General features: G+C 36.4%; 1 protein-coding gene across 4 annotated transcripts in view; it reads left to right on the top strand.

The window, feature by feature from the left end:
* The window catches only part of ULK4 (unc-51 like kinase 4), a 378716-nt gene that overhangs the window by 115963 nt on the left and 245683 nt on the right, over positions 1-17070 (top strand). For all 4 annotated transcript variants that reach the window (XM_037526793.2, XM_054693291.1, XM_037526797.2 and 1 more), the window contains 2 exons: positions 8650-8701; positions 8803-8947. In XM_037526793.2, coding sequence (XP_037382690.1) covers positions 8650-8701; positions 8803-8947 — 197 coding nt within the window. The remainder of the gene's footprint in view (positions 1-8649; positions 8702-8802; positions 8948-17070) is intronic.

Here is a 17070-nt window from a genome sequence, read left to right as displayed (position 1 = left end):
GATATGTCCATTAGGTCAAATTTATTAATCATCTCATATATTTTTTCCTATCTTTACTAACTTTGGTCTGGTTTTCCTGTCAATTCTTGAGGGAGATGTATATAAATCTCTTATTTGAGGCTATTATTTAGTTCTTTTTGTATTTCTGTCAATTCTAATTTTCTGTAGCTTGACATCATATCACTGGGTGCATGCAAATTAAAACAGCTATTTTACAAAATTCACCTTTTTTTCCTTGTTAGGTGACTTTTATTTCTAACTGCTTTTTGCCTTGAATTTCTATTTTTTTTCTATCTTAATATAGTCTCCTACCCTTTCTTTTGCTTAATAGTTGAAACATCTCTTTAATACCTCTCTTAAATCTTATACCTATCATATAAATATTATGTAATTAAAAAAATAAAATCTAATTTGACCAATATTTAACATTCATTGGAATATGTACTCCATTTACATTGATTGTAATTGTTAATATACTTGGTTTCTTGCTACCACTTTTGAAACTTTGTCATACATATTTTCTCTCCCTACCTCTACTTTCTTATGTTGATTTTATTGACTTTTTCTGCCGCATTTTATTTTTTCCTCTATGTAAGCTTTGTTTTTAGAAATGTTTTTTAGTTCAATCATCGAGTTGAATCAGCTTTAACAAATGGATCAGGGATGTCTCCTAACACTAAAATTTCCAGTAGAGGTGGCAGAACGTGATATAAAGCCTGTAGAGAGAAATGGCTGAAGACAGAGATCTTTGATGATGTCCTTTCAGATTTACAGACAAGTTTCCGGTAATAAAGATTGGACAAAAGACTCTAAATGTCTTGACAGGACGTAATTAAATGTTGTGGTTCCTTTCTAAAAGAGAACCTAAAAGAAACAACACAAATTTTAGAGACACTTTTAGTGGCAATTCTCAAGAGCAAGAGTTTGTAAAAAAAAAAAAAAAAAAGAAATGTTTTTTTTTAGGCTTACCCTAAAACTTACATCATGTATATTAAATTATTAGAAACTGAAATCAAAAAGAAACTATCTTTAAGTAAAATATGCATCTTAGCTTACTCAGTCTTTATTTCTGACTGGAAATAAACCTTTAACAGTTTTCCTTAGTTGGGTGTGGTTCTGACAAACTGTCTAAAAAAAGTCATTGTTTCTTGAGGGAGATTTTTGTTAAAGTTTAAATTCTAGGTTGACAGTTACTTTTTTTTCCTAATCATTCACTACTATGAACATATTATTTTTTTATTTTATGTTCTGAGCTGTTCAGAAGTTTTAGCTGATAATCTGCTTTCTTTTGAAGATAACATGTCTCTTTCCTTGTCTTGTTTTAAGATTTTTTGGGAGGTGGGGTTGTGTTTTTGGTTGTCTGTAGATTTACTATAATGTAACAAAATATGAACTTATTTTTTTCTGTTTATTCTGTGCCTCTTGTACATCTCTGGATTGTTCTTTTCATCAGTTCTTGAAAATTCTGTCATTGCTCTGCTCATTCTCTCTTTCCATTGCTCTGCCTTCTTTAGCAACTCAGTTCACATGCACATTAAACTTTCTCCGAGTATTTTTTATACTTCTTCCTACATAGTCTTTTTGTTTCTCTGTTACATATTCTGGATAATTTTCTTCAGTTGGTTTCTGCTTTCTCTGCAATCTAATGGCAGATATAGCCATTGAATTCTAAATTTTAGTTATTTTTCATGTATAGATGTTCTGTTATTAGAAATTCTGATTTTTTTTTTACTACTGTATTGCTTTTTTTCATATCATATTGCTTTTAATAATTTCCTTTTCCCTATATATACTTTCTGGCTTATGATTTATTCATTCTTATTTAGGTATCCTTGTTTTATACCATCTGATAATTCCAATATCAGAAGGAATGGAATTGATAGTGTGCCTATTATATCTTGTTCATGCCCAAACTCATGTTGTTTTTTTGGAGACCTTAGTAAAATTTACTGCTTCTTGTTTTTTTGTCCTTTTAAAAATCTGTTTGTGAGCATAGCTTGAAGTCTGGTGTGGATCTGTCCTCTTCCAGAGAAGCTTTGTGTTTGTTTCAGGGCCTTGCCAGTTAGAGCTACCTCAGTCCAAGATCATTTGTAACCAGTATGCAAATACCTGAATGTGTAGGCCTAACATCACAATTTCCCAGAGTAGCCTTGTCAGCAGTTCCCGGAAGTGTGAATGTGTGTGGTGAACTAGATTTCTCTTACTCTCAAAATGTAATCCTTCTCCTCAGTGTCGGGGTATCACAAAACTCCAGTTGTTCGGAAGACCTAAACTCAGACTTCTTGTCTCTCTGGTCCCAGGGGTCTCCACTGGAAACTTTTATTTGTATTATTGGTAAATGCCTCCAGGCTGTAGTCAGTTATATGCTTATATTTTCTACTCATTTCATTCAGAAAGGTTGATCTGAGAGTTCCTCCACTGTCTTTCCACATCCTAAATATTTTTAAGGTTTTGCTTTTTTAATATTTCATTGACATTTTTCATTGTTTTCAGTGAGAGAGTTAATACAAATAACCAGACCCCGTGTTATTAGAAACCTCTTTGCTATGGTCACTTACTTAGGAGGGATTTCTTAGTCTTCCAAGCAAGTCTCACTTGTTTGAGTGTTGCTTATTGATTCTTTTCCCTAAAGAACAATAAGCCCATTAATAATTTGTTGAAATCCAGTATTTACATATATATATACTTACATTTCAATAGATATTAGTTTTACTTTCTAACCATAGAATGCTATCATACTTGAAACATCATTGCAATTACAAGAATGTATGATAGGAAATTGCATTGTCACTGCAATTCATGGGCTTCATTAAAAATATTTCTTTTGTGCTATAACTCATGGGATAGCCTCTAATCACCTCTTCTTGAGCATGACTGGAATACATGAAATCGAAGCTCCAACACCCCAAGGAGCATAACATTGTTTGAAATGTTAGCACAAACTATATTCAAGGCCCCTGATCAATACTTTGTCAGAGGTAAGTGCCTAAACACATTTAAATCTTGCTGAGCACAAATGTTTAACTTGGATTTTTCTCAGAGTTTAGACCCTTTAGTGCCTCAGAGCTGGAAGTCATCAGTGTGGCCTATAGCTCTCACAAATACCATACTGATTTGTTTTTTTTACAGAGAATTTGTTCCTATTCATAGTGGTTTCAAACAAAAAATAGTAGTAAAGACACTTCTTCAATAGAAAATTCTGGCAATAATGTACATAATTTACTTAAATAATTCTACTTATATCACAAAACATAAGTCATAATACCATTTAATGAAAAGCTTGTCCTTTTGTAAAATTTTAGAGTAATTTTAAGGTATCAGGAGACTGATAAATATTGAATAATTTATTTGATTTTTGAGTTAATACTAAGAGTTGGTAAGGATGTAGAGCAAATAGAACTCTCAGAAACTGCTAGTGGAAGTACAAGTTTGTGCAATAACTTTGGAAAATTGAGAGTTGTGATATGTCTATACGTATTTATAGACCATGTATAAATGTTGCACATATGTATATATCATGACTCAAATATTTCACCTCTATATATTCAATGGAAATATGGATATATGTTTAACAAAATATATATAAGGATTTTCAAAATCCTAAACTGGAGGGCCTCCCTGGTGGTGAAAGGGGTTAAGCCTCAGAACTATATAGCTGTCGGCAGCCACTGCAGCGTGAGTTTGATCCCCCACAAGGGAGCTAAGCCACATGGCACAGCAGACTCTCCTGTCTCTCCCACTGCTCCCTTCAGCAGTATATCTCAGTAGATCTGCCTGTTCTGCTTCCCACTCCCTCTGATGAATCCTCTCACCCCCTGCACTTCTGGCCTGCACTTCACATCCCAGTTCTTGTATGCATAAATAAATAAAAATAAATCTTAAAAAAAAACCCTAAACTGGAAACTATCCAAATGCTTATCAACAAACTAATGGAAAAACTAATTATGGCCTTGTCATACAATGGAGTCCTATACAGCAAAGAAAATGAATGATCCACAGTTGTACTTAATAGCATGCATAAATCTCAGAAAGTTTATAGTAAGGCAAAGATAATGAATACAGAATATCATGTCTCATTTGCATAAAGTTGAAAAACAGACAAGATTAATCTATTATAAATCAGGACAGTGATTACCCTTGAGGCAGGTAGTGGCTGGAAGAGTCTACCAGGGAACTTAGTAATATCTTAGAAATGTTTTATTTTTTTAAATGTAGGTGCTAATTATATGAGTGGGCTATATTGTGAACATTATACTTAGGATTAGTACACCTTTGGGTATGTTACATTAATTAAAAAGTTTATATATATATATATGAAATTTATTTTCATAAAAAATGTTCATGGGCCTCCCCAGTGGCGCAGTGGTTGAGCGCTGGGTTGCGAAGCTGCCCGCAGCCTCTGCAGCGCTGGTTCAATCCCCGGCTGCTCCCCGGCCACCAGAGGAGGGTCCCACATGGCACGCAGACCTCTCCTGCCACCCGCTGCTCCCCTCAGCAGTGTACTTCGGTCCTTCTGCCTGCTCTGCTCCCCGCTCTGGCTCTGGTGAATTCTCTCACCCTCCCGCGCTTCTGACTGTACCCAGTGCTTGTATAAATAAGTAAATATTTAAAAAAAAATGTTCAGTATTTGATAAATATATGCCTATTGGTGCAGTTAACATATGAATACCATATCTATCAGTCTGTCCCGTCAATCACTATTATGGGTTCATATTTTATATTAGTTTCCTATAGTTGCTTATAGCAAATTACCACACATTTAGAGATTTTAATTATCTTATGGTTTTCGAAGTCAAAAGTACAAAATGGGTCTTTGGAGCCAAAATAAAAATATTAGCATATTTGTGTTCTTTTTGGAGGCTTTTTTTTTTTAATTTTAATTTTTTTATTTTTATGTTCCCCAAGCAATTGCAACCCCTTTATTTTGACCCCAATCCCTCCCCCCCGACCCCCCTCCCCTCATAAAGTGTCTCTGGTTCATAGTTGTTTGTTGATTATGATTTTCACTTTCTTATAGATATTCATTTTCCTGGTCCCTTATTTAAGTTTTCTAGATTCCTGCAATGAGTGAGACCATCCGGTATTTTTCTTTTTCTTTCTGGCTTATTTCGCTGAGCATGATCCCTTCTAGCGCCATCCATGTTGCTGCAAATTGCATGTGTTTATCTTTTTTGAACTTTTTGGAGGCTTTAAGGGAAGAGTCTGTATGCTTGTTTTTTCCTCTCCAGGGACTGCTTGCATTCCTTGGCTTGTGTCCTCTTCTTTCATCCTCAAAATTGACAGCATCTTCAAATCTCTCTCTCTCTCTCTCTCTGTCTCTGTCTCTGTCTCTCTCTCTCTCTCTCTCTCTCTCTCTCTCTCTCTCACACACACACACACACACACACACACAGGCATTCCCATGCCCCCTTGCTTTTGTTGACACATCTTCTCTGATTCTGACATTCCTTTTTCCCTCTTACAAGGACCCTTGTTCTTACATTGGGCTCACTTATATGTAATTCAATATAAAGGGTCATTTCAAAATTCCTAATTATATCTGCAAGGTCTCCTTTGCCATGAAAGCTAACAAATCAACAGGCTCCAGTATGTGGACAACTTTCTGTCTCCCAACATTTCTGTTTACCACAGATACCTACTTTAATTGGTGGCTTCATTATTATAATTATTTAAATGGTTAAATGATAACTCAATTTGGCCAATGTAAACCCTTTCAAGTTGGCTCCTATGTTGACATCATTTTTTGAGTGCTTCTTTAGTTCCTGGCACAAGATATTCTCGACTCAGCTTGTAACCCCCCTGCTCTGGTCTTGTAATCGGTCATTTTTCTGAAGAGCCCTGGTTGCATATCATGGAAATGGCATTAAAGACTAAAATCCGGGCTCTAAGCATGCGCCTCTCTTGTGAGATCTCCGAGAGCTAGGAAATATACGCATGTGTATGTACATGGAAACATACATACGATACGCTCATTCATATTTACATGTGTATGCATGTATATATACACATGTACAAATCCAGTCTGTCCTGTGTAGTTCTTTCTTGCCTTCCCCTATTCCATATTTGTAAAAATTCTTCCTTTGTAAAAATTCTGATTTCTGACATCAGCACATTTTCTCATTTGTTTAATCCTAATAATACATCTGAAATTGTTACAGAACTGCTTCATCTGAGCCAATATAAAATCACACCTAATGAAATCAGGATTTGTTTGTGGGCTTTCTCCCTCTTCCCACTTCCAGATGTCTTCCAAGCAAGACTGGGGGTGTAGAGTCAGTACTGTGTTTACAGGGTACTTGGATTTGTCCCCCTCCCCCTCTTTTAGTGTGGTTATAATAATCATTTGAAATACAGTTGATTTGCTTTAGTTTGCTTTCAATTTTAGGTTTTATTTTTCCACTTGTATCCTTTTTGATTTTAATTTATTAATTATGGAAAACATTAACATGCTCCCCAAAGTCAAAACTATAGAAAAAGATGTATTCAAGATGTATTCAGAGCAGTTGTCACTCCCCACCCCTCACATGTATGTATTCCACTCTGTCCCCACTCACTCCATCATACGCTCTCTCTTACAGATATTCAGCTCCATTCATTTTTGGTTCATCCTTTAAATGTTTTTTTTTTTTTTTTTTTTTTTTTTTTGTGTGTGTGTGTGTGTGTGTGAAAAAATGTATGTTTTCCTATTTCCACTTTTTCCTTATGGAAAAGGTAGCATACTGTATTTACTCTTTTGCACTTTTCTATTTCATATAATAATGGATGTTGGAAATCACTATCAGTTTACTATGATCCCTCTCGTTCTTTATCATAGCAGTATGGTCTTCCATGTGAATGTATACCATCAGTTACTCAACTAGTCCCCTATCTTCAGACATTTAGTTTCTAATATTTTGCAATTACAGACAATAATATGCAGTTTCTTACAGTTAGAGATATAGCTTTAGGGCAGATTCCAAGGAGGGTGATTGTGGGGTCCAAGGGTAAATGTGGATGAGTTTTTCTAGATCCTGCCAGAGTCCCTTATACAAGGTTTTGCTTCCCTACCAGCAGTATACAAGAGTGCTGCTTTCTCCATAGTCTTGCTAATAGTATTTTGTCAACTTTTAAAAGTTTTGCTAACCTACGTGACCTTGGAAATTCCTTAACATCTTCATGGGCATTTCATATTCTAATGATTTAGATATTTGTTCTTCTCAAAAGGCGTGTTTGGGAATGTCTTGCTCTGTTAATAACAGAGGTTACAGTTATGTCCTTGGCATCTTCATCCTGCATGTCTGACATTACCGTGTGTTGAGGACAGAGGAACTGGCAACTGGTGTGAACATGTTAATTATTGTGCGATTATTAGATGTATCCACAAATTTTAAGGTCTACTGAAATGAAGGAAGTGATTAATTTTCAAAAGTAGAATAAGAATTTTAGTTAAGTGCTCAGAATAGTCAATTTCAGTTTTCAGATGATTTACTTTCATCAGTAAAATTTAAAAAGGTACTTGTCTACAAAAATAGAGTACAAACCATTTTCATTATAAATTATTGTTTTAGAAATACTCTCTTCTATAAGGTTGTTGCCTTATTCTTAATGAAAAGAATAGTTGCTGAACTTCTGAACTTCTAGTATCTCATTCAACATTTTTTTAATGGTTTTTTTTTAAGATTTATTTTTATTTATACAAGAACTGGGGTACAGAGGCCAGAGGCATGGGAGGGTGAGAGAATTCACCAGAGACAGAGCAGGGAGCAGAGCAGGTAGATGACCAAAAACATTGCTGAGGGGAGCAGTGGGTGAGACAGGAGAGGTCTGCCATGCCATGTGGGTATCTCCCTGGCTGTCCGGGAATCGAATCCACACTGCAGAGGCTGAGGACAGCTTCACAGTGCTGTGCTCAACCTGCTGCGCCACCTGAGAGGCCCTTATTCAACATTTCTTAAAATGGAAAATGTTATTAAATTATAACTTTATAATTAAACTATAAGTAATTATGAATAAATTGTATATATATATTTTAAATGTAAGTTTCAAAATTATACTGTGGAAGTGATTTGTTCTCTCTTCGTCATCTATATTCATTTGGGAGAAAAAAACTTGTTATTTTGGAGAAGGTTTCAAACCATACTTGTTGTCTGTCTGATTCAACCGGGAAATCAGAGATGAATTGTCTGGTAGATTACATCTTTTGAGTCAATTGCTAAAAATAACCAAGATTAACTGACCATAACTCTTTGATGTATTTGATAAAACATGAATATTATGTCTCCTTTTCCCCCAATATTTTTTATCATTGTTTAGATTAAACTTGCATAATGATCACAGCTTATGTATATTAATTTCATGGTTTAATGTCAGCCCATGCCAGCCAGACTTTGCATTATATAATGAAATTCCTCTCACAAACTCTGAAGATTTTGATAAATCACTGTTTTCATGATTATAATGTCATTTTGACCTGAGGACTTTTCAGAGCTAAATGGATTGGTGGTTTATTAAATGTCACACAGAGTTTAAATACAAGATAAATTTAGCTGTTTTTTTTTTTCATTCCTTTGATTTGTAAATCTGTGAGTGGGGAAAAAGGTATATAGTGGTTCATACCAGTTTTTGTGTTCATATGGATTTGAACCAAATTTTACATCTTTTTTTTTTCAGGTTATTGATTCTATCCTGCCACCCTTAGTCTCCTTGGTTCAAAGCCAAAATGGTAAGCATGACCACATCAGTGAGAATTCTATCAGTTCTACATGTTGTTTTCATTCTGCCTCCTTGTAGTCACATTCTTGGCATTCTTGTTTCTCTTTCAAGTGGAGTGGAGACTCTTCAGTTTAAGGTTACTCTCAGAAACCACATCTTTACTCGTGAACCAGGAGGTTGGGGATGGCAAGAAGGAGGCAAATGTTGATTCTGAGAACAGTCTTTTGGCCCTCATCAGAGATGTCCTGCTTCCCCAGTAAGTGCTGTGTGCTGCACTCAGAGAAGCGTGGGGTGTTCAGGATGCTTCTGTCAAACTAGGTCCAACAATGGGGATGGGGTTTCGGTGTCCTCATCTTTAAGTACGTATGCTTATGTAATTACTTTCAAAGAGTTCTAGAAATAGAGGCAGAAACTTCTACACTGCATAGGACCCAGAAGAATCTAACTTGCCTTCCAAAACATCCATTTAGCACTTTATCTGTTTTCTACAAGGCCCATGACTCTGAGGTTATGCAGATTTAAAAATGCTCATGACTCAAAAGGTACAGTTTACTATTCAAGGGCAACATTATAAAACAACTGTAACATGAAATTGGTTTTTTTTTTCTCGACCTACTCAGAAATAATAAAGATGGGAAGGAATTTTTCCTTCACCCAAACTCTTGAGTGGAAAGTAATTTTAAGTACAAACAGGATTTCTGGGGAGTGGTGATGCTGGTGGAAGGACAGGTAATGAGTATAAATTAATAGAAAGGGTTTGTCTTTTCACTTTTACTTCCTTGCTCAGATCGCAAATGCAGAGTAGAGTGATGACTGAGAGCACCCCATGCAAACATGTGAAGCTCAAAAATCACACCTTAAAATTCAGGCAACACTATGAATTTTATTAAACAGAAATAATGAAAGTAAAAATACATCATATCACTATTGAAGAAATTTTTATAAAATTAAATACTGGATTGCGTGTCATGCCCTAAAGTGTGTGCCTGATCCTGGCTGCTTCCAAGGCCTAGGCTGCCATCTGAGGCAGTTCAACAGATTTTCATTAATGGCACTTTTCTCAAATGCACTTCTCTATTTGTTCTCAAAATTGCCTGTTCTTATGAAAAAAATCACCTTAGAGAAACCAGATCTAATTCTATTCTGAAGCACTCAACCTGTCCCAACTGGATGAAGGAGGTGTCTCTTATGAAGCGTGTGGCCAGTGTGTCACCATGTAACCAGTGTGTCAAGACCAAGGAGTCTTGTCTAATGGTAGCTTGACCTATGATGGCTTGACATATTGCACCAATTGCTCCTTTCTTTTCTGTTCCTGAGCTTCTGTAGTTGGTTTCAGAGAGTCTCCTGATAATTATTATATCTGGCAAGTGATCCCCAAAGCAGGAAAATAGTTCTCTATATGGAAAAAAGTTTAAAGCTTTGTCATGTGGAACTTTATCAGTGATAAACTACCAGACCTGCCCTATAGCCCCATGATGGGAAGAGGATTTCCTCCAGTTGATGAATGGTTTATTCATCTGAGCTGGAATCAATAATATGTATTACCTTTAATGTGTCTGTACCTTTTCCAGAGATGAGGAATTAAAGGGGCAAATACAAGTGTAAACCACAAAGCAGTTCAAGAAGGGAAGTAATAGAAATGAGTTCAGGTTTTTATTAAACAACATGAAGCACACTTTGGGTAATGGTATGGCATTTTTTGAGATGTGGTTTGGGATGTTTTCAAACTTGTGGACTGATTCTGGTGGAAAGTACAGGACCTGGTACTAGATTTCATTCCCTGGACTTCAACTTCTGCATCTATAAAATGGGTAGCACAGAGAGTGGGCCTTATTATGTTCTTAACAAATGTTTAGTACTATTGTTAGTTCATTATTATCATATCTTCTGTTAATGTTTAAATTGAAGTTTGTGAAATGAAGATTACTGTTAATAGTAACAGTACATTAGTGCATGCTTCACGGTCAAGGGACCATGTAAAGCAAAGTGACCATGAAAAGAGAGAATGCTGATTGTGCATATATAATGCTCATTGGCATATATATATGCTGCCTGGCATATATAGTGAGGGCTCAATAAGTGTTATGCAGAAATGTAAACAATGAAATATAAGTAATGCATTCATTTAACTTTGACTTGGGAAAACTGAAGAGCTCCTCACTAAGGAGTTTGGCCTTTGAAGGTAGCTCTTATTAATTATAAGTTGAGAAATGCTAATAATGGAAAATTCATGTTCTCCATTGAGTATGTAAATATAATAATGACCAGGATAGATACAGCCTCTGTCTTCATGGAATGTACTCTCCAGTAGACACATATTTCAGAAATGAAAAATTTCTTTTTTTACTGAAAAAGTTTGTAAATCTTGCAAGTAGAAGTATTTGCATAAGTATGAATTAAATATTGAAGTCACCTTTCTTAAACTGGGGGGCCTGAGTGACGTCTATAAACCTGCCATAGCACATTCATTCTAAGACATTCATCGTGCTTATTATTCTTTACTTTTGAGTTTCACAGTTCACCCATCTTGCCGAGGATTTCACCATATTCTATGACCTTAGGACTCTGTTTCCGCCGGCCTACTTATTAACATCTTCCAGAACACTCGTGCGCCTCTGATCACAGTTTTGAAACTCTACTCAATTAAGGTCAGGGATAAGAAAAAGATGCCCACCATTGAAAAATTAATGTAATGTGGGATTATAAATATCAGTTAATCATGTAAGAATATTAAGTCCTTAATATTCTAGTAGTTTTTATTGCTAAATAACAGATTACCAAACACTTAATGGCTTAAATAAACATCTTTTTATCAGGTCACATGTGTGCTGTATGTCAAAGCCTGATACAGACTGGGTTATTTGCTCAGGATCTCATGGCACTGAAATCAGGTCCTCATCTTAGGACTCTGGGAGAGATGTGTTCTGCAGATTCATGCAGGCTCTTGGCAGAATTCAGTTTCTTGTGCTTTGTCCTAGTTTCCTCCAAAAGGGTTGGTTCCTTTTGGAATCATTGAGGAAGATTCCATTCTTCTCTCCTGACTTCTGCTGCACCCAGCAATCCTTGGTTTATGGCAGCATCTGTTCAATCTATGTCTTCATGTGACTTTCCCTACTACATCTGTCATAAATTTGCCTCTACCTTTCTATTATTTATTTATTTATTTATTTAATTTATTTTTCAAATTAAAAAAAAAAATTTTACATCATTGTTCATTTTTAAACACTATTTGCTCCCCCTATCCCCTCAGGTGTAGTACCCATAGTTTCCTTCACCAATGCACCCGTGCACCATCACCTCAGTCCCCTGTATTATAAGGGTCCCTCCCTGACATTGTATTTATAGGTCTCCCCTATCCACCAGGAGCATCTTATCTTAGATCCTTAACTACATCTGCAAGGATCTTTTTTCCCAAACAAGGTCATATTCACAGGTTCTGGGGTTAGGACTTGAACTGTTTTTTTTGGATGCCATTATTGAACCCAGTAGAGTTGTAGGACCAATGTCCCTGTTTCTGAACAGCCTTACATCCTTAGGTGCCCATACTTCTTTTCATGTGGCCCTTTCATCTTCAAGTGAGCAACATTGGTTAAATCCTCCTCAGGCTTCCAATCTCTCTGACTTCCTCTCTGCCACCAGTTTGAGAAAACTCTCTGCTTATTGAAATTGGTGATAATGGCCTTTGCTAATCTGTGTCTTGTGATTTGAATATTTGTATTTAATCCTTGGCCCTGACTTAACCTGCTGTGTGTACCTGAGCTCACTTCCACCTCTTCTTTCTTCCTTTCAGTTTTTTCCTCCTTCCTTCAAGATAGTTGAAATGCCAATAACATAACTGAGTTATCTATGTGATTAATGAGGAAATGTTTTTGCTCCTCTGATAAGATACCATATACACTTAGAAAATTACCATGTTTTTTTTGTCAGCAGAGAGACAAGATTTAATTTTAAAGGTCTATGCAAACAAGAAGAGACTATTTAATGAACTTAAGCCCAAAGTGACCTTATTAATTAAAATGGGTGCCTTTCAGAAGTTTGACATTGGCATTATTATCAGTGCGATCTGAGTAGTGAAAGTAGTCTTCTGACTTTTTGAACATTTTTTTCCCCTGAGAGTTGTTATAAAAGGTGAACATTTCTCTTTCAATATTTGACTGTAAATGGGACTAAATCCTTCACTCAGAAAATGTTCCCAGGAAGGAGTAAGTTTTAACATTCATGTAAATGTAAATCTCATTTGTACTGCACGTGCGATTGTGCATAAGTGATTGAAGACCCTTTCTCTGTTTCTCTCTTCTTATTTAATTCATTCAATAAATTTTTGTTGACTTCCATACGCCAGGCACTGGGGACATGTGCTAAGCATGAGGGAATCCCTGCCCCTTGGTGCAGTCCAATGGTGGAGACAGCACAGTAAACCAGTATATGAGACGATCGTGAGTGGTGTGAAAACAATAAAATAGTGTACGGGGGCTAGATTGTAATGGGGATGAAAAAGGGATTTTTGAGACAGGTCGGATAGGGAAGGCTTTCAATGAGGTAACAGATCAGTGGAAACACTTGCTGTGTAGATTGCCTTTGGCAGACTGGACCACTTTGCCAACAGTGGTTTTCCTGTTTCCTTTTTACTTTGAATATTTTGTATTGAAAAGAGATCCTGCTGATATAAATGTGCTTACACAGTTTTTATGACAATATGGCAGTCAGCATTTCTCTCTTGAGGAAAATGAATACTGCTTTTCTTTTTTATAATTCTCTTGTGACCTGTACAATCATCAGGGTCATAATGACTTCATAAATTATTAAACCTTTTTTTATCTTAAAGAATCTGAGAAAGTAGTATATTCTTTTCTAAATTAGAATTTTATTTCCTTTTAGAAACTGAAATTTATAAATAGATTCCATTAGTGGTTACACACTGTAGAGGTATTTATCTGTCCTAGGAATAATACCCGCAAGAGTCATGGGTTTGACTACTTCATTTCGTTGTTGGTGACTCAAAGATCCTCCAAATGCTTCTGTATTGTGTCTATATGGCCTTCAACCACAAGCATTCAATGTTAAAATAGGTATGAACTTGCCATCTTTGATGGGAATCAAAATAGAAAGATTTCATTTTTGACCTTTCCTTAGATAATTTCTTTTTTTTGCATATAACTAATTCATAAATATTTTTGCAAATATTGGGAAGTATTGCTCTACTTTTTTCCATTTATTTAATCTTTTTATGTCTTGAGTGTGTACCTAAATCAGTGCATTGGAGAATAGTGAATATTTCATACCCCCTGAAGTTACAATTAAAGGAATCTACATGGGGATAATTTGATAGTTAGAGCAAGGAGAAATACTCTTTTGTCCTGAATCAGGATAATTCTAGCACTTCAGTTCTTTGGATAATATTGTGCAAGCCTTGAGTGTTGCTTTATTGAATTGTTTTCTTTTAGTCTTTCAGGTCTTCAAACAAAAATTTACTGTTGATTTTATTGAAGAGTCCTGGAGAGACTAGGGCTTACTGTCTGGAATTATATTTAAAACTCATTTTGAAGTTGAAGCTTTCTCTAACTTTCGAACCTTTCTCTTAAAATCTTTCCACCCCTGTAGTCTCTGTCCACTTATGTATCCATTTAGCTACTTATGTACTGAAGTATCTATGCATCCGTACCAGATAGCAGAGAATCATACAAAACAAAAGTAATATAAAATCACAATAATGGAAAGTTTTAAAGGTATCATCTAATTGTTTGATTTATATCTTATCTCAGTTCATAAAATTTTGGAGTTGACTCAAGATGTCATCTAGGTCAAATTTAGAAGAGGCTATACAAAAAATACCAAAAGAGTAGGTTGTTTGCCCCCTTTTATAGTATCCTAGAAGTAGAAGAGTAGGGTCTTGGGACACTGTCTGGACAACATGTTGTTACGCTGATGGCAACCTAAGTCCATGGCCAGTTCTCAGGCCATATGAACTGCTCCCCTCTTGCCCCTGGTTGCCTGGTTGTCTCACTGGCCACCATCTTTCAAAGGCTGTTTCAGGAGTCTAACTTCTGGTTTGTTTTTTTTTATTTTTTATTTTTTGCTGCCAGGTTGCCTTCACAGGAGTGCCAGATCCAATTACTATTAGCTCAGCTATTCGATCTCTCTTTAGAAGATAAGCTCAATAAATCACAGCATCCTTTTGGCCAGTCTGCTGACTATTACAAACCTAACTTTGGTTAAGCCAAAATCTATTCAGTATATTCAATATTTGTATTCTTAACATCTCCTGTATAAAGTCTGTGCTGCTTTTTTCAAGAGAAGAAAAACAAAACTGTTCTTGGGGAAAATTCTCATTCACAGGCTGGTGTCAGCTTCATCCTTCCCTCCTGTTTCCAGGTTCAATAATCCCAATCAATCTCAAGACAATTGTATTTTAGTAAAGCTTCATCACTGTTTTCCTTTTAAACATAGTCTATTTAAAATATTTTGTACTTTGCAGCCCTAGTGAGATTTTCTCAATTGTATTTTAAGCTTGTCCATGTTTTCTCATACTTTCTACATGAGCTTTTGAGTAAGCTCACATGTGAAGTGTGTGGTCTTTTCCTCTATGGTTCAGCTAAGACTGGGAGTGGGGACAAAGGACTAGTTGTCTGAAGTGTTTAAGTGACTCATCAGAAGTCTCTCTTTCCCCCTTTTGAGATTACCTGGCTGACAATTTCCAAATATTAAGAGTGGAAGAAGTCACTTTAATGCCCCATTTAATGCCCATAGATCCCCATTAAGGATCTATGCTATAAAGGATTAACTCAGGAGGTGTGGAATGTTCAGTCCAGTCTTGCAGATTACAAGCCTTTGACCTTTGACCACATTCTAGGAGATAGCTTCTGAGCTTTTGGATTATCTGTCCTGGTAAGAGTCTCTATAGACCTGGAGCCTTAGGCCCGGCCAGATAACTTGGGCTAGCAATGTCAATTATGGTGGGTACTTTGGGTCACAAAGAATCAGCTTAATCTCTAGAGGAGCTGGAGGCTGAGTCACTAAGGTTAGCACACAGGCACTCCATGGCTATGTGACTGCCCCCGAGTACGACCCCAGATGCCAAGTGTGCTTCCCTGGCTGGCAGTACTTCACACATTGTTGCTGGGGAACTGTGGTCTGTCCATGTAATACCACTGGGAAAGGACAGCTGGGGTTCTGCCTGCGTGCCTTTCATCTTTGCTGATTTTAATCAATTTTCCTTTCACAGTAATAAACCATAATTGGGAGTATGACAACTACTTGAGTGCTGTGAGTCATCATTATAGCAAATCATTGAACCTTCAGGTAAAATTGGGTACACTGAACTCAGGATAAGAGCTCTTTATTTTATAAAACTATTAGAGGAACTAATTATTTCACTGTCGTATGCTAAGAGTTGTTCCTTTAAACAAAATTCTGAATTGGGTTCACTTTCACAAATACATTTTTTATCACCTCTAAGGGTGCTTCCTTGATTTTTATTTTATTCATAGAAAATGTATTGTTTTCCTAACTTGGATTATTTCAGTTTTGCAGTTATCCTAAGTTGTCATACTGTTCTCTGTGATTTATTACTGTTTTATTTATGATTTTATTATGAGTGATGATGATTTTGCCTTTCTGTCATACAGGGGCAAAATTTTTAATTGCTGTAATTTAGAGCTATTTTATCAGAAAGCCATCTGAAATATGCCACTTCCCTGGCTCCTTAAACAGAGCACTTTACTCAGCTTAAATTCTCTTGACTTCAGTGTTCCGATTTTGAACATTATTTGTCAGTAGCCCTCAGGCCCCATCCAGGTCTGAGCAGCGTCTCATGTTAAATGCTCCCCCGGCTGTGCTCGGTTGGAGTCCCTGACTTACTTTCTTTCCCCTCGTCTGTTCTTTCAAGTCCTACTTCTCGTACTTTTCAGGTTGCCTTTCTGTAATAGTCCCTCGCCTCTCTTTACTGGGCTCCTTTCTAAGGTGTCATTAAGCTCGTTATATAACGATTTCCAAAATGAAAGCGAGCAGGCTCTGAGGCAGAGCCTCCGACCTCCTCTCTAGGTGGAGCGATCTGCCTCAAGTCATGGATTTTAACATACACATTTTGGATTTCTGGATATTCTTTTCTTCCTCTTTCGTTGTTGGTGGTTCCAAGAGCATTAAATCATGAAGTTGGTTGGTTGGTTACTCATTCTTGTATTCCTTTAGCGCTTACTGCTTGAGCAGCCACGTGGGATTGTGTCCCGCCATTGCCAAACCTGAAAAGGAAAAACACCATTTATGAACAGCCCCTGCCTAGCAAATAGCGTGGGAGCACAGCCTGAACCTTGTTGTGGAAATTTTTAGTGAAGGCCTTTTGAATTTTATTCTCTGTGCTGGTAATGTTCATTTTAGATTTTA

This window comes from Talpa occidentalis, unplaced genomic scaffold (assembly GCF_014898055.3).
Source record: "Talpa occidentalis isolate TD23 unplaced genomic scaffold, MPIMG_talOcc4v2.1 talOcc4.10, whole genome shotgun sequence".
NCBI classification, from domain to species: Eukaryota; Metazoa; Chordata; class Mammalia; order Eulipotyphla; family Talpidae; genus Talpa; species Talpa occidentalis.
This window is presented reverse-complemented; position numbering and strand designations above follow the sequence as displayed.